The sequence below is a fragment of the Pan paniscus genome, chromosome 15 (assembly GCF_029289425.2).
Source record: "Pan paniscus chromosome 15, NHGRI_mPanPan1-v2.0_pri, whole genome shotgun sequence".
Classification (NCBI taxonomy): Eukaryota; Metazoa; Chordata; class Mammalia; order Primates; family Hominidae; genus Pan; species Pan paniscus.
This window is the reverse complement of record NC_073264.2, coordinates 56,393,606-56,421,089: the sequence shown is the minus strand read 5'-3', so window position 1 is coordinate 56,421,089 and position 27,484 is coordinate 56,393,606. Positions and strand designations below refer to the sequence as shown.

The 27,484-nt window shown below is 40.2% G+C and overlaps 2 protein-coding genes across 23 annotated transcripts in view; both read right to left on the bottom strand.

Moving 5' to 3' along the window:
• Positions 1-27,484, bottom strand: part of FBXO34 (F-box protein 34) — a 114,627-nt gene that overhangs the window by 86,192 nt on the left and 951 nt on the right. The gene's annotated exons all lie outside the window — the stretch shown is intronic.
• Positions 382-27,481, bottom strand: LOC100987547 (putative charged multivesicular body protein 4B-like protein CHMP4BP1). Its single transcript, XM_063596226.1, has one exon. The coding sequence runs from the start codon at positions 1,154-1,156 to the stop codon at positions 641-643; it is 516 nt and encodes a 171-aa protein (XP_063452296.1). The 5' UTR covers positions 1,157-27,481; the 3' UTR covers positions 382-640.

The window sequence follows — 27,484 nt, the reverse complement described above, 5'->3', positions numbered from 1 at the left end:
GAGTGGTTGATAACTGTTGAAGCTGGGTGATAAGTACATGAGGGTTTCTTATACGGATTCCACCTACTTTTGTTTGAAAATTTCCATAGCAAGTTAGAAAGTCAAACATTCACAAAATATTTGTATGTAAATGAAGAAAAATGGGTCATTTAAAAGTGATAACCACAAACTTGAATGTATTTTAATATTTTCAATATTTATTTTAATATTTTAGATAATCAAAAGGAATCTGAGGATACTAAGACTCAGATCTAAGGCAACAGATCAATCTGTTAGTTTTGTTAGGTGGGGATAATGGCACTGTGGTTATGGGGGGAAAATATCTTTTTAAAAGACACATACCGATGTAATTAGGGCCAATATGACATATCTAGAATTTGCTTTTTTTTGGATTTGCAAACACAGTTTATTTTACAGAAATTCAACATTATAAACAGCAGGCACTTCTCCCCCACAGCTCCCACGCCCCGCAACCCCCCTCTACCCGCCCCCACCCGTCCCCCTAGGTGCAGACCATGCTATGCAGAGAGTGAGCAGCAATGTGGCCCTACTGCTTTGGAGTGAGAGTCGAGAGCAATGGAACCTGCCTGCACCACATCCATCCTGCCCGCGCTGGACCCAGCCCAGTTCTCCAAATCCTTCATGTCGTCGTCTTCCTCTTCTTGGCAGGTTTTGATGGTAGGGCTATAGAGGGAACATTTGGTAGAAGGACTGTTTCGGGGCCACTGATTTCCAGCAAATTCTTGTCTGGTTGCTCCTGTTCTAGTTCTTCTAATTCCGCCATGAGCTCATCCTCGTCAGACTTTTCTCCAAACCCTACAGGTTTAGAAATTGCTGTTGAAATCTCCTCCTCAAGTTCTTGTTGGTCAGCAATGTCCTGCATTAACTCATCAACTTTATCGATGTCCATGTTGTCGTGGGCCACCTTCTTGGCCTTGGCGGCAGAGCCCATGTTCTTGAGCACCTCGGTATTGGTGTTGGCGTTCTCCAGAGCCTGCTGCTGGAACTCGATGGTTGATAATGTGCCGTCGATCTGCGCCAGCTGCTTCTCATACCTCTTCTTACGCTTCAGTGCCTGGAGGGCCGCGCCCTTGTTTTTGGTGCCGTGCCTCTGCTCGATTTTCTTCTCCAGGAACTCCTGTTTCTTGCTTAACATCTCCTCCGTGTCCCGCAGCCGCTGGATGGCCTCCTGGAGGGTCGGGCCGCCCTTGCTGGCCTTACCCCCTCCAGCCCCGAACAGCGCTCGCCGCGCCAGCCTTCAACGCCCGCTCCGGCTGGGCTCTGGGTGGGCTCCGGCGCCCGCCCTCCTCCGCCTCCACCCTGCTAAATTTGCTTTTTTTAAAGATGAGGACAACAACAAGTAGGTCAAATGTAGGGGTAGGATAAAACTGGTACAAACATAAGGGCTCACTGACTCTACTTCTGTGTATGTTTCCATTTTAAAAAGTAGTAATAACAGTAGCAGTAAAATAGATTTCAAGGACTTCCTCCAACTCATCCAGGAGGGTAAAAAAAAGAAATAATCCTAGTTCAAATAAGGGTCAAGTATGGGAGAAGCAGGAGGAACCACTACACCAGGGGTGTCCAATCTTTTGGCTTCCCTGGGCCACACTGCAAGAACTGTCTTGGGCCACACATAAAATACACTAACGATATTTGATGAGCTTAAAAAAAACGCAAAAAAAAAAAAAACTCATAGTGTTTTAAGAAAGTTTACAAATTTGTGTTGGGCCGTATTCAAAGCCACCACAAGCTGCGGGTTGGACAAGCTTGCGCTACACATTTAACTCACCTGAGTTTCACAAACACTCAGCAGAGGGCGTGGTGAGGGAAGTTTCAACAATGTTCCTCCACTTACTGGAAGCAAAAAAAGTGTTTTGAGAAAAGAATTATTTCCTCCTGCCAGTCCTGCCCTAGACATCCATTTGTAAAGAAACTTTCAACATTTCTCAAGTCCAAGAAGTGGACGGTCAGTGTTTGTTTTGCATGGAACAAAGAAAGCTTCCCTAACATCCTAAGATGTACAATTCTGATTATACATACAGAGTTTCTGGGCGTGAAAACAGTATTTTTTCATTCCCAGTTTTTTGGCTGTGCTCCAAGATTTCTTTTTTTACCAAATAATCTTTAGTGAGATCCTTTATTGGGAAGAAGTAGAGGGTTTTTCAAAGACTTTTATGAAAATATTTGCACATACACATAGATATACATTTTAGCATTTCATGTAATGATAACAAGTGTTCTTTGAGGTTCTAAAAAGAAAAATAATCTAAAATTACCTAATCCTATCAAAATTTCCAATAGAGGCTATCACTACCATATCTAAATCACATAATCATTTTTGCTGGTAAAGAGAAAGGAAAATTAACATGCTCTGTGCACTTACTATATGCTAGGCATTTAACATGTATTTTAAACTAAATCTTCCTAACAACCCTAATAGGTGGGTAATATTATTGTCTAAATATTACAGATGAGAAAACTGGGGCACTGAGAGGCTAGTAAGGTGTTAACTTAGGGCACCAAATAGTAAATGGCAGAACCAGGATGTGAACCCTAGCAATCTGACTGCAACATCTGAACTACTCTATGTTAATACTGACATAGGAGTTAAAAAGAAATTACTTAGGTAGATAGGGTACGGCAGTCCTCGGTAAGGTTTCCCTTTTAATGAAAAGCAGCCCCAAATCACTTTCCTAACAAAGAGCAGCCTATAAAATAGAGCTGCAGACATATATGCCGGCAGTTGTGCCAATCAGGTTCAAAATGGCGGCTCCATCTTCCCTTCTCTGCCAGCCACATGTACTGTAAAGGGCAGCCAAAATGACGCCGGTCAAGGGGAAAGTACATTTGCATCCTAAGATTAGGGTGGGTCTTCCTACAATTGTAGATTCTAATTTACTCCCCTAAACTACTGTTTTAAAACAAATTAAAACTGATTTATATACTGGAGATAACCAGGTACAGTCTGAAGCTCCTTAGAACAGAACAAATATTTGCATGGTGGGAAATAAAATATATTTTTTTAGAAGACAAATGGCTAATTAAGGTTCAAAACTAATTCACATTAAAGAATCAGAATATTCTAGTCAAAATTTTAAATTAAAAATTGCTTTCTATAGTAGGCAGGGGAAGACTGTTTCCATTACTATAATTTTGCGTAAATTATGGGGAAGTTTTTCTTTCAAAAATCAAGAACAGCGGCCGGGCGCAGTGGCTCATGCCTGTATTCCCAGCACTTTGGGAGACCAAGGCAGGTGGATCACAAGGTCAGGAGTTCAAGATCAGCCTGGGCAATATGGTGAAACCCCATCTCTACTAAAAATACAAAAAAAATTAGCCGGGTGTGGTGGCAGGCGCCTGTAATTCCAGCTACTCGGGAGGCTGACGCAGGATAATTGCTTGAACCTGGTGGCAGAGGTTGCAGTGAGCCAAGATCGAGCCACTGTACTCCAACCTGGGCGACAGAGCGAGACTGTCTCAAAAAAAAAAAAAAACAAAAACAAGAACAGCAAAACCTACCCACTGTCTACCCCTCTACTCCTTCACTAAATTATACTTCCTGTCCAGCTATACAGTTACAACTTTTGCCTTCCTGCTGAATCTAATTTTTAGGGATAAAGGGAGAACATAAAAATTCTGTCCCAAAAAGAAGCTAAACTCTTCCTGAACTAAGTCTAAGTAGTAGAAGAGATAATTAGGAGCCAACTCTGGCTTTATTTAAAATATACTTACTTTATTTAAATTAGCATTGGTTAACTTTAAAAAAAAAAGTGGGGGGGACTTGCTAAGGCTGGTCTTCAACTACTGGCGTTAAAAGATCCTCCCACCTCAGCCTCACAAGTAGTTGGGATTACAGGTGCAAGCCACTGTGCCTGACAGCATTGGTTAACTTTAACATAACATTACTGCTTCAGTCACAGCAGTCTCATTCAATCTAGTAAATCATGGGAAGCTAAAGCAAATAAAAGATAATGGTCTCTTTGTGACATTACTGTTCCACTAAGCTGTTCCTAATTTCTTTTTTACTTCAAAGTATTCTTTACTATAACAGGAAAGTGTTTTGTGTAGTGAAGTTCCTCTGTAAGACTGGCTGGATTTGAATTCCAGCTTCAACACTTACTAGCTAGACAAAGTGTTTAATGAATAATCAATTTTCTGCAAGAAAAAATGGCCAAGAATATTTACCTCAGCTGGGCGCAGTGGCTCATGCCTATAATCCCAGCACTTTGGGAGGCCGAGGCAGGCAGATCACTTGAGGCCAGGAATTCAAGACCAGCCTGGCCAACATGGCAAAACCCCATCTCTACTAAAAATACAAAAAACTAGCTGGGCATGGTGGTGCATGCCTGTAATCCCAGCTACTCGGGAGGCTGAGGCTGGAGAATCGCTTGAGCCCAGAAGGTAGAAGATGCAGTGAGTCAAGATCACACCACTCCACTCCAGCCTGGGCAACAGACGAGAGACTCTGTCTCCAAAAAAAAAAAAAAAAATAGAAAAGAATATTTACCTCATAGAGCCATTATATAGAATAGATAATATACATAAACCGCTTAGCATAAGGCCTAGTCCACATTAATAAATAAATAAAGCTAACTATTAACATTGTCACACCTCACTGTGCAGAAAGCTATCTCCAGTAGGAAAGGGATGTTCCATCTGGACACTATGGAACACATTCAAACCTAGAGGTTTTTTCCATTACAGAAGGTTCCCAATTTAGGATGGTTCAACTTGTGACTTTTTGACTTTACGATGGTGCAGAAGTGATACACATTCAGCAGAAACTGCACTTCAAATTTTGATCTGCTTTTCCACTTTGAGTATTCAATAAAGTAAATGAGATATTCAGCACTTTATTACAAGGTAGGCTCTGCGTTAGATGATTTTATCCAACTGTTGACTAATGTTCATATTCTAAGAATGTTTAAGGTAGGCTAGGCTAAGCTATGATATTTGGTAGGTTAAATATATTAAACGCATTTATTTTCAACTGATTTATCGGGACGTAAGTCAAACAGCATTAACTAAACCACCACTGAAGGCAACTTCACCACAAAACCACTAGAAGACTGAGGCAGGTGATGTATTGGGCAAAGCAATACTCAGTCCTTTTCCACCAACAGAATATACAGTTCTTAAACTTAGCACAGCTGTGTTTGCCCCAGTGTAATTATGGAACACAGTAGTCTCCAAAAGCAAAATTTTAAAATTACTTTTTAAATAATGGAAATAATACTTTCAAATATAAGTATTTAAAATGTAAACTATTTTATAGCTAACTTTCTTACGTTATACCCTTTCTTCTCTTCACACATATAGCAAATGTTTTTTGAGGCCAGGCTCATGTCTATAATCCCAACACTCTGGGAGGCCAAGGCAGGTGGATCACTTGAGCCCAGGAGTTCAAGACCAGCCTGGGCAATGTGGCAAAACCCTGTGGTGTGCGTATGTACTCCCAGCTACTTGGGAGGTTGAGGTCAGAGGATCACTTGAACTTGGGAGGTCAAGACTGCAGTGTTCACACCACTGCACTCCAGCCTGGGAGACAGAGCCAGATCCTGTCTCAAAAAAAAAAATAATAATTTTTTGAGCATCTATTAGGCACCTGGAATACAGTGAACAAATAGACAAAGCCCTCAAGGAACTAACATTCTGGTAGTAAGAGAGACAACAGTCATAATAAGTAAATTCTACAGAGCATGTTTCAAGGAGGTAACTGCTAAACAGACTAGGGTAAGGAAGCTTAGAAGTGCAAGCAAAGAGGGGCAGTTATAATTTTAAGTAGGGTGATCAGTACAGACTTAAGAAGGTGATAGATGAGAAAACATTTTAAGGAGGTAAGGAATGAAGATTTATCTAAGGAATAGCGTTCTAGACACAGGGAACAGCAAATGCAAATCCTAAGGAAAGCATATGCGTACCCGATTAACACCACCACCAATACCTAACAAATAAGCAAAAATGTCAGCCATTGCTGTTAAGTTTCTATATCCCTCTCTCCACACACACACACAAATCTGTGCTAGGGAAGAAAAAAAAAAAAACCAGACTTCATAAAAATTCATTCATTCAACAAATGTTTACTGAACAATACCCATGTGCTAGGTCCCACTTTCCATGCTAAGGATACAGAAAAGAACATGACAGGCAATACTTTCTATTCTGTCACAGGAACCTTAGCAAAGAGCCTGAGGTTGATCACAATGCCCATTTACTAAGCAATACTTTTTTCCTACTCCTTGGCTTATTAAGCCTTCATTGATTAAAAAAAAAAAAAAAAGCAGAGATTTACAGAAATCTTACCTCCAGATAAGTGAGACGATACTGTACTCAAAGTATCTCAAAGTCTCTATCTTCAGATTATAGATATCGGGCCCTTACAAAGTTTCTTTACCTAGTGCCAGGTACAGTGGCTTATGCCTGTAATCCCAGTGCTTTGGGAGGCCAAGGTGGGAAGATCCCTTGAGGTCAAAGTTCAAGACCAGCCTGGCCAACATGGCAAGGGTTAACCCCATCTTCTACTAAAAACACAAAAATTAGCTGGGTGTGGTGGCACACACCTGTAATCCCAGCTACTCGAGTGGCTGAGGCATAAGAATCATCTGAAACCAGCAGCAGAGCCTGCACTGAGCCGAGATTGTGCCAATGCACCACAGCCTGGGTGGCAGAGTGAGAACCTGTCTCAAAAAAAAACAAGGCCGGGTGCGGGGTGGCTCACATCTGTAATCCCAGCACTTTGGGAGGCCAAGGTGAGTAGATCACCTGAGGTCAGGAGTTCGAGACCAGACTGGCCAACATGGTGAAACCCCGTCTCTACTACCAATACAAAAATTAGCTGGGTGTGGTGGCACACGCCTGTAATCCCAGCTACTAGGGAGGCTGAGGGAGGAGAATTGCTTGAACCTGGGAGATGGAGGCTGCAGTAAGGTGAGATTGTGCCACTGCACTTCAGCCTCGGTGAAAGAGTGAGACTCCGTTTCAAAAAAAAAAAAGAGAAAAGTTTCTTTACCTAAAGAACTGACATTTTAAAAGTACTAACATCTACCCCTCCCTCTCACCCAGAAGAGCCAAAACATTGCTATTGGGAGTCTAATCTACTATGCCACAGTACCTATGGTAGCTAAGTAAGAGGTCTCTGCTATCTAAGACTTCATCAGGTGGTATGGGGAAAACATGCATATATATCCTTTCTTTTAATGCTCCCATTTCCTACTTTAAAAGTAAGTACAGGCCGAGCACAGTGGCTCACGCCTGTAACGCCAGCACTTTGGGAGGCAGAAGGGTCTTGAGTCTAACAGTTAAGACCAGCCTGTGCAACATGGCGAAACCACGTCTCTACTGAGAAAAATACAAAAATTAGCCAGGCATGGTGGTACACGCCTATAGTCCCAGATACTCTGGAGGCTGAGGTGTGAGGATCACTTGAGCCTAGGAGGTAGAGGCTGCAGTGAGCTGTGTTGGCACCACCACACTCCAGCCTGAATGACAGAGCAAGACCCTGTCTCAAAAAAGAAAAAAAAAAGTAAATACAGCTTATAATACTACCCAGTGGCATAGAAAATTACTATGAAGTTTTTCCTTAAGTCCCAACCAAAAGCTCATAGTTAAAAATATAATTAAGGACACTTAACATTCTATTTAAAAAATTACAGTTTAAGCAGAATACATATCATGTAATGTATCTGAACCCATTTAGCAATCAGAGAATAAAAAGAAAACACAACAAAAAATATTATATAAAAAGAACCAAAAAATATATATTACTTTCTTTTTCCCCATTAGGTTAAAGGGTACTTTAAGATCAGTTAAAAATATGTTTCTGAATGTTAAGAAATGTGATAGAAAACAGGACCAAAGAAAATTAATGCTAAATTAACCTTATACATGAATTGATTTTTTTTTTCTTTTTTAAAGAAATGAGGTCTTACTTTGTCACGCAGGCTGGAGAGCAGTGGTGCAATGACAGCCCACTGAAACCTTGAACTCCTGGGCTCAAGCGATCCTCCCATCTCAGCCACCCCCACATAGCTGGGATTACAGGTGCACTCCACTATGCCCAGCTATTTTTTTTCTAAAGACAGGGTCTCCCTATGTTGCCTAGGGTGGTCTCGAACTTCTGGGCTCAAGCAAATCTCCTGCCTTGGCCTCCCAAAGCACTGGGATTACAGGTGCATGTCACTACACCTGTCTAATTTGTTGGGGTTTTTATTAGAGGTGGGGTCTTGCTATGTTGTCCAGGCTGGTCTCCAATTCTTGGCCTCAAGCAATCCTCCCCACTTCACCTCCTGAAGTGAGGAGGCATAAACCACTATGCCCAGCCCTAACCTACTTTTTAATTAAAAAACTCCTAAAGAATACATTATTACCCTGTTTTCCTGTCAGTTCACAGTGACATGTTTGTGAGTAGAAGGGTTTCTCATCTACCTTTAACCATCAGTCTTCTGCTACAATTGGCCTAAATAAAATGAAAACATGCTGCATATGCTTCACCCCAACTAGCATTACATTAGCTAGCTGTGTAATCCATGCTTTCTAGGTATCATCAGTATGTAAGCATAGAAGTATTTTCTCTACCTACATGTCCTATCAGGCAAATTAGAGCTACCCTCTGTCATTTTTTTACCTACGAAATTAGCAAATACAAAAACTGTGTCAGCAAGGATATGAGAAAACAAGTGTGTTGTCCAACTGCAAATACTCTTTGATCCAGTAGTTCCCCTTCTAAAAATGTATCCCACAAAACACCATCTGAGGCCAGGCATGATGGCTCATGCCTAAAATCATAGCACTTTGGGAGGCCAAGGCAGGAGGATCACTTAAGGTCAGGAGTTCAAGACCAGCATGGCCAACATGGTGAAACCCCCTGTCTCTACTAAAAATACAAAAAAAAACTAGGTGGGCATGGTGGCAGGTGCCTGTAATCCCAGCTACTCAGGTGGCTGAGGCAGGAGAATCACTTGAACTCCAGAGGCAGAAGTTGCAGTGAGCTGAGATAGTGCCACTGCACTCCAGCCTGGGCAACAGAGACTCTGTCTCAAAATACATAAAAAAAAAAAAATCTGAATAAGGTTATTCACTGCAGCATTGTTTATAATGGGAAAAAAAGATAATAAAGACTGCATTTCTCAACCTTCTTTGCATTCAGATGTGGCTATGACACTAAGTTCTAACTAATGAAACATAATTCAAACTGCTATGAAGTGACAGCTTCTAGAAACCTTCCTTTAAAAGGGTAACATAGAACCTCTGCCCTTTCATGCACCCTGCTGCTCGGAATGGGCTGCAATAGCTAGAGATCTTGCTAAGTCAATGAGGACACAGGCAGCATACATAGAGCAGTATTAGTATAGAAAAAGGCCAATCAGAAAAGTGATGGTAGGGGGTGATGACCTCACTGAACCATGCACTTAACATCTGTGTATGTTACTGTATCCATTATGCCTCAATTAATTAATTTATTTATTTATTTTATTTTATTTTATTTTTGAGAGAAGTCTCACTCTTGCCCCCAGGCTTGAGTGCAATGGCTCGATCTCGGCTCACTGCAACCTCCGCCTCCCAGGTTCAAACGATTCTCCTGCCTCTGCCTCCAAGTAGCTGGGATTAAGGCACCTGCCACCACTCCAGGCTAATTTTGCATTTTTTAGTAGAGACAGGGTTTCACCATGTTGGCCAGGCTGGTCTCAAACTCCTGACCTCAAGTGATCCGCCCGCCTCGGCCTCCCAAAGTGCTGGGATTACAGGCGTGAGCCACCATGCCCGGCCAAATTATGCTTCAATTTAAAAAAAAGGAGAGTAAGAGAAAAACAGCACACCATGAGTTCCAGATGAGCCCTAAATCACCCTCCTGAATTTTTAAGAGAAAAATACTTTGTTGTTGTTTAAGTCACTGTTATTTTAAGTTTTCTATCACAAATACACTCTTCATATACCAATATGTAAAGAATTTAAAAACTACTGTTAGGTGAAAAAAGCAAGCTAATAGTACACAGAGTATGCTACCATACTTGTTTTTTTTTAAAAAGGTAGACAGTGACTGGGCTTGGGGACCCACTCCTGTAATCCCAGCACTTTGTGAGGCCAAGGCAGAATAATCCTTGAGTCCAGGAGTTTGAGACTAACCTGGACAACAAAGTAAGACTCTGTCTCTACAAAAAAAAAAAAAAAAAAAAAAAAACTAGCTGGACGTAGTGGTGCATGCCTGTATTCCCAACTACTTGGGAGGCTGAGGTGGGAGGATTTCTTGAGCCCAGGATGTTGTTGTTGTGGCTGCACTGAACTGTGATCATGCCACTGCACTCCAGCCTGGGGCACAAAGCAAGACCTCTTTCTTTCTGTCATATATACACACATACGTACATACATAGAAAGAAAGAATCGTATACCGGAAGAATAGATAAGAAACTGGTAACACTGGTTGCTTCCAGAGAGGGGTAAAGTGTGCCCAAGAGACAGGGGAAGGAAGAAAACTTCTCATTTTTTGCACCTTTTGTGTTTGAACCATGTGAACATATTATTCAAAAAGTAAATGTTCTTCCATCCTACTAAAATATACAAACTTTTTTGAAATTTTGGTATATGCAGATTTGGAGGTTTATATTAGATTTTGGTTTTGAAGTACTTCCACACTAAACTAATTACCTAAGAACTACTAGATACAAAAATAACAAAATTTAAAAATGCTGGAAAGGGGGGAAAAAAGAGAAGGCTAAGAACTCTAAATCATTTGAGAGAAAAGGGCAAGAAAACATTTTCACCAAAAAGAGAAGTTTTGGGGTCATTTTGCTGCTTGAAATATATATTACATATACTTTTTTTGTTTTGTTTTTTTGAGACAGAGTCTCGCTCTGTCACCCAGGCTGGAGTGCAGTAGCTTGATCTCAGTTCACTGCAACCTCCACCTCCCAGGTTCAAGCGATTCTCCTGCCTCAGCCTCTCCAGTAACTGGGATTACAGGCATGCGCCACCACGCCTGGCTAATTTTTGTATTTTTAGTAGAGATGGGGTTTCACCACGTTGGCCAAGCTGGTCTCGAACTCCTGACCTCAAGTGATCCGCCCACCTCGGCCTCCCAAAGTGCTGGTATTACAGGCGTGAGCCACCATGCCCGGCCCTATATATTTTTTTAATTTCTCATCATTTGCTCTTGGGGTAAAACAAACAAAGCAGCTAGCTAAATCAAATCGTCCAACAAGCCTTTTCTCTGATTAACTGAAGAAATCATTACAAAAGGTTCTTTCTTGCTAGAGGAGTACAGTTTCTAAACAGTTACAAGTAGGATCATTTGAAAGTCTATGAATCAGATTAAAATAAAATGAGGATTTCTGAGAAATGTATCAAACAGGCCGTACATGGTTTTCTTTTCAACACTATTTTAAAATACGTGAAGATAAACTCTTGCCTTTTTCATGGCATAAACAACACAACAAGAGTTACTCAAAATCTACTCTTAATTAAACCATTTAATTTTGCAGTAGCCCAAGTCTTGGACTATTTTTTCCCAGCTATGATTAGTGTATGTAATTTTATATTCCATTTTTATGTACTTATTTCGATGTAATGATTATAATTTAAATGCACAAAATTAAAAAAATTTCTTTACTTTAGAAATATCCAAAAAAAAATTGGATTTTCCTTTTGGAAAACCTTGTTTCTCACACCAATGCCAAAAGATGACTAACCACATTATAAGGCAGAGGTCATGAAGCATAAATTATTGATCCATACCAATTACAAGCAACTTCTTAAGCAATAAATTATATTTAAACCCACAAAGGAGACATCATTTATACCTCCTGGCTGATAGCACAGGTTGAGAATCCCTAATCCAAAAATCCGAAATCCGAAATGGTCCAAAATCCAAAACTTTTTGAGCTCCAACACGATGCCACAAGTGGAAAATTCCACACCCAACCTCATGTGACAGGTCACAGTCAAAACACAGGCACACAACAATGAAGATGACATTGTTAACACAGCAAAAAAAGTGCTTATTGCCGACATGATGCAAATGCATGTTGGGCTTATTAGAGAACCAGAGCAGCATGCATTCTTAACAAAATCATGCTGGTTTATAAAATCACAGAGAGACTTCTAAGACAAAAACTGTTGTTAATGAGACAAGTGACTCTGGCGGAAATATTTTTAAAAGCCATCTAGCAGAATGCCTTCTCTTCCCTAGAGGCCCCATTTCCTGGTCCCTCAATTGATTCTGATGTTTCTTCCGGCCTTAATAAAACAAACAAACAAACAAAAAGTCTAGAAACCTTTTAATCAAAAAATAACATCATAGGTGGGGACTGAAAGCCTAACCTTATTTGTTGATGATGTTGCTTAACAGCAGATACACATATTCTGGTGATGCTATTGTGCTTAGTTACCCTGAACACATTATTATTCTACTATATTAATGGTATGTCATACTTTTTACTGTTATTTTTTACTTTTTTCTTATACTTATGTGTGAATAAGTATAAGAAAATGACTGCTTATCAGTATCATATAAACTCAGTTGAGTGTGATGGTGATGCTAAATAACTACAGACTGTGCACATGAGTGACTAAGATTGTGACACCTTTGCTAACACTTCGACGTACACAAACTTTGTTTCCTGAACAAAATTATTTAAAATATTGTAGAAAACTATCTTCAGGCTATGTGTATAAGATGTAAATGATAACGGGTACAGTGGCTCATGCCTGTAATCCCAGCACTTTGGGAGGCCAAGGCGGGTGGATCACCTGAGGTCAGGAGTTCAAGACCAGCCTGGCCAACAAGGTGAAACCCCATCTCTACTAAAATACAAAAACTAGCCAGGTGTGATGGCACACCTGTAATCCCAGATACTCGGGAGGCCAAGGCACGAGAATCGCTTGAACCTGGGAGGTGGAGGTTGCAGTGAGCCGAGATCAAGCCACTGCACTCCAGCCTGGGCGAAAAAGCGAGACTCTGTGTCAAAAAAAAAAAGTAAATGAAACATAAATGAATTCTGTGTTTCAATGTGGGTCCCATCTCCAAGATATCTCATTATGTATATGCGAATATTACAAATTCAAAAAAAAAATCCAAAATCCAAACCACTTCTGGTCCCAAGCATGTAAGATAAGAGATACTCAACCTGTAGTACAAACATCAAATTGTTTTGAACAGGGTTGTAGGGTTACAAACAAAATCACTTATCCTTTAAAAATTCTTAGTCACTAGTGTGGAAATTTTGTTAGGGGCTTACAATCATTAACCCTATCAGAGTAAATGCTCCTGAGGGCAAAGACTACACTTTCCAATACAGTTATCTGTATTATTCCATAAAGTAGAATTTCAGCAACATAGACTAAAGGGACATTCAAATATAGAAGACTGAAAGTAGGCACACTATTAATATTTGGTAAGTAAACTGAGCAGGAGTTTAAAAACAAATACAACGCACAAGGAAATAAAATTTAAATTTAGCATTATTTCAAGATATCTACGCCACAGCCGTACAACGCAAATGACAAATGTCTTGAAGAAAGCCAAAAGTTACACCGAGGTTCATTAATGAAGGCTTGATATGGTTTTCTTCTAAAAGGGAAAAAAACTAAGTTTGTGTCTGCCAAGAACATTAAATTGAATTCACGTCGAATCTTCAAGAATATCACTCTTACTTTAATAAACCAAGAAGTCTAACATCCTTTAAAAGTAGAAAGATGGGAAGTTACACTCATTTTTTACAAATTGGGAAGGGAAAGAGGTAGAGATTTATTTTCTCTTCTAAGTTATCAATTGGAAGGAATTTGGAAGGAAAAAAATAACTAATCAAATTTTCATACAGCATTCTCCATGAATACTAAATAAGCAGTATAAATACAAGCACGGGGGTTACTCAAATTCAATTCTAACCAATTTTGACTGAACATCTAAAGATAGAGGGTATTCCTGATTCTATGGGAAACAAAGATTAGTAACTGTCAGACCACTCCTTAAGGGACTTATGCAAGAGTCCAAAATCTTAACACTTTTAACAGGAATTCTCACTGGATTATGACTTCAGTAACACCAACATGTATTTAAATCATAGCCATTAAACATGAGAAACATGAACAAGTGTTCAGTTCAACAAGTGTTCGGTTAAAGGAACACTTGAAACACCTGAAAAGACCTTTAATGAAATAAAACTTGAATATTTAAGTAGACCAACAAATGAGCTGGCAGGGAGATTTTAATTGCTAAAACTAATACCTTTTAAGGAGGCATGTTCTCCTTCTTGTTATGTCCCCTAAAAGGGGATGGAGGAAATCCCATGAAATGTTCATAAAGGAATTTTTTTTTTTTTTTAAAGAGATAGAGTCTCACTATGTTGCCAATGCTGGACGGCAGTGGTTATTCACAGGCACGATCCCACTACTGATCAGCATGGGAGTTTTGACCTGCTCTGTTTCCAACCTGGAAACCTCCCTTCACCCCACCTTACGTAATGTGCTGTTCCTTGACTCCCGGGAGAAAGAACAATTTTTTTTTTTTTTTTTCTGAGACAGAGTTTCGCTCTTGTTGCCCAGGCTGGAATGCAATTGCACTACCTCGGCTCACTGCAACCTCTGCCTCCTGGGTTCAAGCCATTCTTCTGAATCAGCCCAAGTAGCTGGGATTCCAGGAATGCGCCACCACACCTGGCTAATTTTGTATTTTTAGTAGAGACGGGGTTTCTCCATGTTGGTCAGGCTGGTCTCAAACTCCTGAACTCACGTGATCCGCCCACCTCGGCTTCCCAAACTGCTGGTATTACAGGCGTGAGCCACTGTGCCCGGCCGGAACAATTCTTGAAAGAAGCTTTACAACTGATCTTTGCACTTTTTTTTTTTTTTTAACCTCACCTGGCCAGAGAGAATGTTCTCTGCATTTTAAAATAGGACAATTAAAAGCAAGATAAACATGGTAAAGATTCACAAAATAAAACAAGACAACTGCAGTAAGAACCAAGGTAAGGCCAGATATGGTGCTCAAGCCTGTTCTCTCACAGCATTTTGGGAGGCTGAGGAGGGAGGATCACTTGAGTCCAGGAGTTCAAGACCAGCCTGGGCAATGGTGTGAAACCCTATCTCTACAAAAGATACAAAAATCAGCTGGACGTAGTGGCACATGCCTGTAGTCCCATCTACTCAGGAGGATGAGATGGAAAGATTGCTTGAGCCTGGGTGGTTGAGGTGCAGTGAGCTGAGAATGCACCACTACACTCTAGCTTGGGTGACAGAGACCCTGTTTCAAAAAAAAAAAAACAAAGTAACAAAATTTTAGGTAACCACAAACACTCAAAATCCAGAGGCTAGGTCCCTGAATCAAATAAAAAGAGAAGAAAATAAATCATTCACTTTTTTTTTTTGAGACAGGGTTCACTCTTGTTGCCCAGGCTGGAGTGCAATGGCACAACCTCAGCTCACTGCAACCTCCACCTCCGAGTTCAAGAGATTCTCCTGCCTCAGCCTCCCGAGTAGCTGGGATTACAGACATGCACCACCACGCCCGGCTAATTTTGTATTTTTACTAGAGACAGGGTTTCACCATGTTGGTCAGGCTGGTCTCGAACTCCTGACCTCAGGTGATCTACACACATCAGCCTCCCAAAGTGCTGGGACTGCAAGCGTGAGCCACCGCAACCAACCCATATACTGTAATTTTTAAGTGTAAAAAAATTTTATACCCTACAGTCTTAAAAATACATGCAATTAGCACTAGGCATGGTGGTGCATGCTTGTAAGTCCTAGCTACTCAAGAGGCTGAGGCAAGAGGACTGCTTGAGCCCAGCAGTCTGAGGCTGCAGTAAGCTATGACTGTGCCACTGCACTCCAGTCTGAGCAAAAGAATGAGACCCTATCTCTAAAAATACATACACATACATACACATACACACACACACACACACACTCTTAGAATGTAAAGTCACATTTTAATTTTAGGAAAAGTTATAACCTCCTACCAGCTAATAAAACAAAAATGTGAACTCTCCAGTAAAGTTAATATTTTTCTGGACTTTAATAACCAATTTTATTATATTTACCCAAAAGGGGGGAAAACACAAAGTGTTAAATAAAAAGAATAAATTTTTGGCTGGGCATGGTGGCTCACGTGCCTGTAATCCCAGCACTTTGGGAGGCCAAAGCAGGCAGATCATGAGGTTAAGAGTTCAAGAACAGCCTAACCAACATGGTGAAACCCCATCCCTACTAAAAATACATTAGTCGGGCACGGTGGCTGGCTCCTGTAATCCCAGCTACTCAGGAGGCTGAGGCAGGAGAATCGCTTGAACCCAGGGGGTGGAGGTTGCAGTGAGCTGAGATCACACCACTGCACTCCAGCCTGGGCAACAGAGTGAGACTGTCTCAAAAAAAAAAAAAAAAAAGATAAATTCTTACAGACTGCTATTTGCCAAAGAATATAAATATCTGTAAAATTATGCTAAAAGAAAAAGTGATGGAAATATAACTAATACACTTAACATACTACCTCGCATATAAAATAGGTTGTAATAAATCGGCTGTGAAACTCCACAAGTTAAAAATGTTGGTGTATTTTTTTAGCTTTTTATCAATCTAATCATAGCCTATGTTAAGTAAAATACAGCAAAGAAAATGTCAAATGAAAGACGATTCAATAAAGCATAAAGCTCTAAGGCCCTCCCTGGACTTATTTTCAGGAAACATTTCGATAGTCCTTTGTTCCACAAATGAGCTAAAATATAGTGATGATGGTAGAGCTCTTCATCCAAGAAAGAAGACAGCCTGAACAAGAGAAACCTATTCCCTAGGGTTAAAGTGACTGGGGTTTGTAAAAAAGTACAGACAACCTCCAGAGAATAACCCTGATGACTGAACTTGAAATAAAACCTCTTGCCCTACTTTGGAAACAAGTTTGCCTCTCCCGGTTTCTGGACAATAAAGCAAAAGTGTCCTTTGAGACTACCTTATGAAACTCAAATTTCATCTTCAGAAACTCCAACTAATCAATAATTCCCTATTCTGTAGTTCCAAGAATGATTCTACAGTTTCAAATAAACTACTCTATAAACAAAATTAATCTTTTTAATTGTCATAAAGCAAATGAACACCAACTCCTACAAATGAATCTGCTAAAAAGTGTCTAAGTTAACAAGCAGACTAGAAAACACAGCAACTGCTTTTTCGGGGACATTGTCTACAGTCACTCAGAATGGTCCAGTGTATGACATACAATCATCAGCTTTCCTACAATACAGCCTTCAACAGAAATAGGGTGTCCCAAGCCCCTGGCAATAGAACTGTTTACCAACCAAGAAGGTTGGGAAAGGCACAAGATTGGCATGTGGCATGTGCCCAGACTTCGAGGGGTTTGTGCCGTGAGATTTAAAGTTCTTATAAAGTTGTCTACAATGAAAAAAACATGTCAGCAGGGCCTATCGTGGTCCAATGTGTGCTAAACGAATCCATGTCAGGATCAAGGATGCCTTCCTTATCAAGAAGCAGAAAATCATTGTGAAAGTGTTGAAAGCACAAGCACAGAGTCAAAAAGCTAAATTTGGTGGGGCGCGGTGGCTCAGGCCTGTAATCCCAGCACTTTGGGAGGCTGAGGCGGGCGGATCATGAGGTCAGGAGATCAAGATCATCTTGGCCAACATGGAGAAACCCTGTCTACTAAAATACAGAAAATTAGCCAGGCATGGTGGCGTGCGCCTGTAGTCCCAGCTGCTTGGGAGGCTGAGGCAGGGGAATCACTTGAACCCGGGAGGCGGAGATTGCAGAGAGCCAAGATCGTGCCACTGCACTCCAGCCTGGCAACAGAATAAGACTCTGTATCAAAAAAAAAAAAAGCTAAATTTAAAAATGAAACTTACTGGAATAAACAATTCATTTCAAAAAAACGTAAAGCTACAAATTTACATAGCCCAGCTATGTCCTTTCTAAAGATAAGGAAAAGCTAAGCCTTCGATATGTGCCTACAATTCAGGGATAATATATGAAGCTTAGAATTTATTAGGGGAGATAAGGCTCATTACACGTGAAACAAAGAGCAACAAGCAACAGTATACAATGAAATGTCAACGTGCTGAGTGGCTAAGTACTCAATATACACCATAGGAATGTGGGAAATGGTAAGGATGTTACAGAGGGATTGGTGAGTCCAACAAGGTTTTATGGGAATAGATTTCGTAAAACAGATGTAATATTTGGAGAAATGAAAGGAGAAAGCAAGGCTGAGGAAACTGCCTGAATACCAGGTTTATTGCAGGGAGTCCCAGAAAATGAAGAGGAAGGGTGGGACTATCTTATGACATCTAAACCTAGAGCAGGTTCTCATTTGGAGAGTAACATCATCCCACTGGAATTTTTGTCCAACTAACCTGCCAACTGTGTATAAGATTGAAGGGGGCAAATATGGAATTATAAAAAACCATCATAGAGACAATTACAGAAATCTAAATTCACAATGATCATTGGTCTAGATCTGTGCTATCCAATACAGCAGCCACTAACCACATGTGGCCTTTGGCACTTGAAATATTAGTAGTCTGAACTGAGATGTCTTTTTTTTTTTTTTTTTTACGGAGTCGGGTCTCACTCTGTCATCCAGGCTGGAGTCCAGTGGCACGATCATAGCTCACCATAACCTAAAACTCCTGTGTTCAAGAGATTCTCCTGCCTCAGCCTCCCAAGCAGCTAGGACTACAGGCATGGGCTACCATGCCCAGAGGGATATGCTTTAAGTCTAAAATGCACACCAGACTGTAAACTATTTCAGTAATTTTTATATTGATTTCAATGTGAAATCATGTTCTGGATATATTGTGTTAACGTATTTTTAAAATATTTTTCACCTGTTTCTTTTTCCTTTTTTAATGTGGCTAACTAGAAAATGCTAAATTACATACATACAAGGTTCATATTATAGTCATCCCTCAGTATCCATGGCGGATTGGTTCCAGGACCTCCCTTGGACACCAAACTCCATGGATGCTCAAGTTCCTGATATATGGCTGGGTGCAGTGGTTCACGCCTGTAATCCCAGCACTTCGGGAGGCTGAGGCGGGAGGATCACAAGGTCAGGAGATCGAGACCATCCTGGCTAACATGGTGAAACCCCTTCTCTACTAAAAATACAAAAAATTAGCCGGGCGAGGTGGCGGGCACCTGTAGTCCCAGCTACTTGGGAGGCTGAGGCAGGAGAATGGTGTGAACCTGGGAGGCGGAGCTTGCAGTGAACCAAGATCGTGCCACTGCACTCCAGCCTGGGTGACAGAGTGAGACTCCGTTTCAAAAAAAAAAAAAAAAAAGTTCCTGATATAAAATGGTGTAGTATTTGCATATAACCTACGCACATTCTACCGCACACTTTAAATAAACTCTAGATTACTTAAAATACCTAATACAATGTAAATGCTATGTAAAGAGTTATGCTGTACTGTCATGACAAGAAAAAATTATCTGTACATGTTCAATACAGATGTAATTTTTTTTCCTCAAGTATTTTCCATCTGAGGTTGGTTGGATCCATGGATGATAAACCCACAGATAGAGGGCTATTTCTACTCAACAGCACTGCTCTACATAGTTATCTCAACTTTTCTGGTTCTCCCATGCCCTTTTTTTAAAACATTTTTAACATGTACCCACAAATATGATGTGATATACATACATGTATGTATATATATCATGTACTAATATATTTTACATATATATAAAATGTATATAAATACTAGTAGGATGAGAAGAATAAACAGAAGTTTCAATATTTTTCTTTCCACAATCCAATGGACTAATCCACACACTACCACACTGGAGGTTTAAGATATTATCAAAGAGACTAAACAGAAAAAGGCAAATGCAAATGAAAGTTTCACTAAAACTTAATGACTGGTTGACCACGGAAGTAAAGGGAGAGGATGGACATAATGCTATTTGCTACTCAGTATCTACTGGCTCTTTATTTAGGGGCACTTAGCAAATTCTTCCAGATCCTGCCATCCACTGCTTCTTGATTTTCCCTTGGAAATCCACTTCCTCTTCCATGATGCTGGTTAGGAGTGAATGACCCCCAGCTCCAGAGGTAGGCCCAGGCTGGCTAAACTAATTAGCAAATCCTATTTCTCTTGCCTTAATGGTTCATTCAGAAATGACAATATAACCCAAAGTCAGTGAGACACAAGAATACATTTCTTGAACTTCTAGGAAGAGAAACTCTCTTCTAGCAGTGGTTCTTAAGCTGAGGCTCACACATACTCCAAGGGTTTATATATAGAACTCAGGGTGTCGTTAAACTGAGAAAAACATATTACATCTTTACTTTAACCTCTAACTGAAATTTAGCATTTCCTTTCACTGTGAATTCAGCCAAAACACCACAATAGTATTATATTAGCAATATCTGTTTTGTCACCAGTAGAAATCACAGTTTATTTATTTTCCTATCACATGATCTTTGGTTGCAGATACCTCCAAATAGTAATAATACTCATCACCACTTGGAAATTATTAGACCCCACTAAATATATATATATATTTTTTTTTTTTTTTTTTTTTGACGGAGTCTCGTTTATGTCGCCCAGGCTGGAGTGCAGTGGCATGACCTCAGCTCACTGCAGCCTCCGTCTCCCAGGTTCAAGCAATTCTCTGCCTCAGCCTACCAAGCAGCTGGGATTACAGGCACCCACCACCATGCCCAGCTAATTTTTGTATTTTTAGTAGATAGGGTTTCACCATCTTGACCAGGCTGGTCTCCTGACCTCGTGATCCACCCGCCTCGGCCTCCTAAAGTGCTGGGATTACAGGCGTGAGTCACCACGCCCGGCCTTCACTAAATCTCTTTAATAAAGAAACAGGGTGGGCATGGTGGCTCACGCCTATAATCCCAGCATTTTGGGAGGCCAAGGCAGGAGGATGGCTTGAGCCCAGGAACTCAAGACTAGCCTGGGCAACATGGCAAGACCTCATCTCTACAAAAAATTTAAAAATTAGCTGCGTGTGGTGGTGCGCACCTGTGGTCCCAGCTACTCAGAAGGCTGAGGTGAGAAGATCACTTGAGCCTAGGAGGTTCAGCTGCAGTGAGCCTTGTTAGCACCACTGTACTCCAGCCTAGGCAACAGATCAAGCACCTGTCTCAAAAAAAGAAACAGGTATTACCAACAATTTTTAAAAATACTTTTATAACTACATTTTAATGTAACTAGTTTTCTTTGTACAGTAGTCCTATGTATTTTCCTCTGGACTTGATAGCATGAGGTTGTAGGGCTTGAGCTTCAACAAACATGTGAACACAAAGGGACCAAAACCACGGAAGCTGAACTCATTAAATAAAGGAAGAGAAAGATTAAGTCTGATCACACAAGTATAACTGAATCAAGCCTCAACTTTGGACTTTTTAATATTGTGAGCCAGTGAATTTGAGTTGGTTTTCTGTTACATCAGCATTAAAAAAATCTAAATGATACAGTTTTCAATAGTTTCTACCTCAGAAAACTAGAACAATACCCATGCCTTTGGACTGAAAAAGAAAACTTAGAAAAAGCTTAACTTTGTCACAGTGAGGGAATCTGGGGAAAATGAGTTCAGTTCCTCACAAACTGAATGTACTGCAGACTCAATAATGCAATAAAGCTCTCACATGCACTTCCTGTTTTATATACAGGCAATGCTAAGGTTTCACATACGACCTAAGTATGGGCAAGCAGACATACCTGCATAAGATACAGAGAACAGAAAGAACAGTCCTACCCAAGGAAGTTAAACTTCTGGTAGCGGCTTTCTGATTCAACGACATGGTTCTCGGTGCTGTGGTGGCAGTAGCCCCCTTGGCAGGCAAGCTCTGCAGTGTCATTCAGGGGTTTGTCTCTAGAAGTTCAGACTAATCTGTTCATTCAGCCCGCTCAAAGTTTACATATCTTTCTCTCAATAAATCCTGTTTGCTACAACTACTTAAAGCAAATGCTCTTGCTACAGGATCCTGAATAAGCCAAAGTAAAAAGGGATATACAAAAGAAGCATCTTCCTAGTAGTCAGAAACCCAACAAGAGTTAACAGTTTATGAATAAAAATGTAGGCATGACTTGGATAGAATTATAACTGAGAAGCCCTAATTCAAGATCCACTCCTAAGAAACTTGCGTCCTCTGAATTCATGTAACATTTACTTATCTCTCTTCAGATACCTAATTACAACCCAAACTAAGCCCGTGGTACATGCCAGTTACTCAGAAGGCTGAGGATCACTTGAGCCCAAAAGTTCAAGGCTGCAGTACACTATAATTGGGCCTTTGAACAGCCACTGCACTCCAAACTGGGCAAGATCTAGTCTCTTTAAAAAATAATAATAAAAAAAAAAGCAGCCGGGCATGGTGGTACACACCTGTAGACCCAACTACTCAAGAGGCTGAGGAAGGAGGATGGCTTGAGCCCAGGAGCTCAACGTTACAGTGAGCTATGAATTGCACCACTGTACTTCAGTCTGGGCAACAAAGCGAGACTGTCTCAAAAAACAAAACAAAACAAAAAATTAAATCATAGAGCAAGGGCTATGTTCATTTCTTTATACTCTGAACACCAAGCACAATGCGACCCTAATGTACTTCTAACAAAGTAGACCATTTGAACAAGTAGTTTCAGAAGAAACTAGTAGAAATATGACTGCAGGAGATTAAACAGCTAATGAAATTAACCTAGAAGGTGCAGGAAGGAACTTTTTGTGGTGATGATAATGTTCTATATCTTGACAGGGATATGGGTTACACAGATGTATGAACTTGTTCAAACTAAAGGAATGGTATACATAAGATTTGTACATTTTACTATATACAAGTTTTGCCTAAAAACTGTAATGCCCAACCTTGTTTTTTCCTTATTCACCTGGCTTTGTTTCTCCCTTAGCTAAGAGAACCAGACAAACTCCATCTTGGCTCTTTCACTGGCAGCCCCTTCCTCAAGGACTTTACTTGTGCAAGCTGACTCCCAGCACATCCAAGAATGCAATTAACTGATAAGATACTGTGGGAAGCTATATCCGCAGTCCCCAAGAATTCGTCTGATTGATAATGCCCAAAGCCCCGCATCTATCACCTTGTAATAGTCTTAAAGCCCCTGCACCTGGAACTGTTTACTTTCCTGTAACCATTTATCCTTTTAACTTTTTTGACTACTTAACTTCTGTAAAATTGTTTTAACTAGACCCCCGCTTCCTCAACCAAGATATAAAAGTTAATCAAGCCCCTTCCTCGGGGCCGAGAGAATTTTGAGCGTTAGCCGTCTCTCGGTCGCCGGCTAATAAAGGACTCTTAATTCGTCTCAAAGTGTGGCATTTTTCTAACTCGCTCAGGCACAACAAAACAAGTAAACAAATAATAATAGGCATGGGGAAACGTCTAGGTGTAAAGTATACTTTGAAATACAACAAAAACAAAAGGATTGATGAATGGATAGACCGACAGATAGGCAATAAAGCAAATACACCAAAATATGACTAACAATATAGGGGCGGTGGGTATTTAGGTATGCAATGTACAAACAATTCTTTCCACTTTTCTGTAATGAATGAAATGTTTCACTATGAAATCTTCCAGAAAGAAAGCAAACACTGGAAATGAAGGCTGTGAGAGGCTTGCGTATTTCCCAAGTTCATCAATTAAAGGATTGACTTTAAAGGAAAAGAAGGTATATGCATGCCTGAGAGTGGAAAGAAAAGGAGAACAGGTATTCGGGTTGTCCCTCTTTTCTATGCTTCTAATTTTAGATTGCCTAGATAGACTAGTTCTGGCCTTGAGCACTTGTTCTTGCCTCTAAGGAAGCCCGAACTCACCAAGTTCCATTCATTCTAGCACAATCTCAATCTGTGGTATCTAGGCCCTTTGTCTGTCTTGGGCTATGATAAGCTATTCCCTATTCTTTTTAACTGAGTTTCTAATACCTCCTTAAATTGACCTTTAACTAACACCTCTGGCCAATCTAGCATAACATAGTTTATCCTCGTTTTTTTGTTTTTTGTTTTTTTGAGACAGAGTCTCGCTCTGTCACCCAGGCTTCAGTGCAGTGGCGCCATCTCGGTTCACTGCAAGCTCCGCCTTCCGGGTTCACATCATTCTCCTGCCTCAGCCTCCCAAGTAGCTGGGACTACAGGTACCCGCCACCACGCCCGGCTAATTTTTTGTTTTTTTTCGTTTTTTTTTTTTTTTTAGTAGAGATGGGGTTCCACTGTGTTAGCCAAGGTGGTCTCAATCTCCTGACCTCGTGTTCTGCCCGCCTCAGCCTCCCAAAGTGCTGGGATTACAGGCATGAGCCACTGCATCCGGCCAATAGTTTATCCTCTTGACCCAACTCTAGCCTCTCACACCCAAGACCCATCATAGCAAGGCAATGTTAAAACAAAGGTTAAGGGTCCTTGCAGCAACGATATATCATCTCTGTGTCACAGTCCCTATCTGAGTACCTGGCACAGAAATACTCAAAAAAATGTTTGCTGGATGAATGAAATCCATACCTAATAATGCAATAACCACACTTACATAGCACTTAGTTTCACATTTACACCTATACTCTACTGAGGATAGGAAATGTACATGTTAGGTTTCTGAAGCTGAATATTTTAAAATGGATTAATGAGAGCCTCTTCTGTGGAGCATTAACTAGAAGATGGAGGTGGGAATGAAAGGTTGATAAGTTCTTTTAACCAACACTAAGAAACAACTACACTGTATTAATGCTCTCCTGGAAAATACAGTATGTCATCAGCTTCAAAATACCATAAGCATTAACTAAAGGGGAGAAGATAAATTATGCAAAGATAAGAACTGACAGGAATTCAATTTCCAGATGACCTAAATGCATTTCGAGTTAATCTGCTCTTTTTTGTTTTTGTTGCTTCCAAAGGACTGCAGATTATGCACTTGCTGAATTTTGCCTTTGTCACACATGACCTAACAAGGAAGGCATTCATCATACCATAGTAGCTTCCCTCAAGTATCTGGTTCTAAACAGCTGCAAATTTTGGAAGATAACACTAAATGATGTCTCTAAAGATAAGTACGTTCTCTCCCAAACAAATATTAAAACAAGATTAAAGTTACTAGAATATAAAAACTGTCAAATTAAGCTAGCTGAACATAAATTAAGTTTAAAAAATAAAGTAAAAATTTTTAAGAATTTAAATTCTAAATGTTAATAAAATAACTGATCCAATAAACATATCCTGAGGAATTTCTACAATACAGCACTCTCATCTTGACATTTGCTTTTATCCATCAGAAAGATGGATAACAAATGACTGTTTAATTTAGTGCCTTCAAATTATATAAGTGAATAAAATGACTTAAAATAATAAACCAATCTCAAAATTAATTTCCATAAAACCATTTATATGACGTAAAAGCTGCTTCCCAGACCCAAAACTGGAAAGCATGGGTGAAAAAGATCCTGCCAAAAATAGAAACAGACTGTAAAAATGTTTCACACGAGTTCTGGCTTGTTAGATAATTACACAACACTCACAAGCTGGCTTTTTAAATATCTGTCATTGTCCCTCAGTCACATCAGTATGCACTATGACATTTAGTCTTCACCTATTAACTCATTTTCCATGAGGAAAAATAAAAACTTCCTAACTGCTAAGCAAAAGAGAGGAAAAATGCACTGCCGAAGAGCAGGTATCTCCTTATCAGCTGTAGGTCTTTCAACTCTTATTTAGTCTGACTTTCATCCTTTCCCATTAATACTAGCACACCTGGCCGAGAACGGTGGCTCACACCTGTAGTCCCAGCACTTTGGGAGGCTGAGGTGGGCGGATCACGAGGTCAGGAGTTCATGACCAGCCTGGCCAACATAGTGAAACCCCGTCTTTGCTAAAAATACAAAAATTAGCCGGGCATGGTGGCACGCACCGGTAGTCCCAGCTATTCGAGGCGCTGAGCCAGGAGAATCGCTTGAACCCGGGAGGCGGAGGTTGCAGTGAGCCGAGATCGCACCACTGCACTCCAGCCTGGGTGACAGAGCGAGACTCTGTTTCAAAAAAACATACAAAAAAACTAGTACACCTAACTTACATACAGCCGTGTAGCCGGCCCCAGAATGGCTACCGCTCGGGAAAGACACATGCAAGCGTCCATTTTGGACCTCCTTCAATTGCATTACATAGTATCTTGCCAAGATTCTTTCATCTTAAAGGTTGACTAACACTCTCAGTATCAGCAGTTGCATAATAATTCAAGTGCCTCTCAGTCTCTGGTGATCCAAAGGCTCAAATTTGTATCTTTCATACAAAATTTTGTATACAAAATTTGTACATACAAAAAATAATTTGTATACAAAATTGTATCTTTAGAGACTTCACTCAACACTGTTAGCATAAAATTCCTAATTTCTTAAAAGAAGGAAGAAAAAACCACAACAACTTTCAGTAGCGCACACAATGCTGTCAAATTCCCAAGGTTGTGGTGAGGATCAAAATAACATGTACAGGAAAGCCTTGTTTTGTGAACTTCCAGTCAAATCCAATAGTACCTAACGGGTAAATTTTTGCTTTTATTTCCTGCCTGAAAATGGGCATAACTTCCATCTGCATGTTGATGTAAAACCCAGAGAGACAGTATCTTATCAATCACCTCTAAAAGGCAAATGGGGAGCAGGAAGTATTGAGAGAGAGAAAAAAAAAACCGTACCATTACAAGTCAAGGTCAGTGAGGAAGGATTAAGGACTTCTACCCAAGCTTCCTGCTAAAGACTAACTATGCTTCAAGTTTAAGCCATCTACCTTTTGAACTAGATTCCATTTACATTATTCTACAGAGGAGGAAATGAAAAGTACTGATATGCTGGAATACCCGAAGAGGGTCACTATGACAAGTGACTAGCTTCTCTTCCGGTTAGATCTCTTCTGAAAGCTTTGGAAGAAAAACAGTATTCACAGACAAATCATTTTTTTATTCTGTAATTTCATATTTAAAAGCACTACAGACAAAATTTTAGTTACCTATCCAGACAAGCGGTCCTGGAATATGTTTTTATATTAAGTTATAGCCGGGTCTCAGTAAGAAAGCAAGAAAACGGCTTGTTGCTGACTTCTAAACCATCGTTGCATGGGGTGGTAGCATGGTAGCACAGGGTGGGATAGGGACAACCTGGATAAATTAACTCCTCAGGTAATTATTATTTAAGACAAATGTTGGATTAATTCAAACTCCTCCCTCCCTTTACAACAGAAAAAAAAATCATGTAAGATCCACTCTCCCTCCTCCTGGCCATTTTCTAACAAAAAATGCTAACAAGCAGATAGATGTCCAGTTAAAAAAAATATACATATAGCAAACTGATTTATCAACACTAGAAGTGGTTCTCTTTTTTTTCAGTAATTCTGATTGCAAACTATCAAACTATGAATTTAGCTTCCTAAAAGGCTTTTTACATTACACCCTCCAAAAAACCTCATACCCTGACTTAAGTTTTTCTAAATCAAATGTCTTATACTGAGCTGTACTCGCAACGCTTGCTGGACAAGAAGTTAA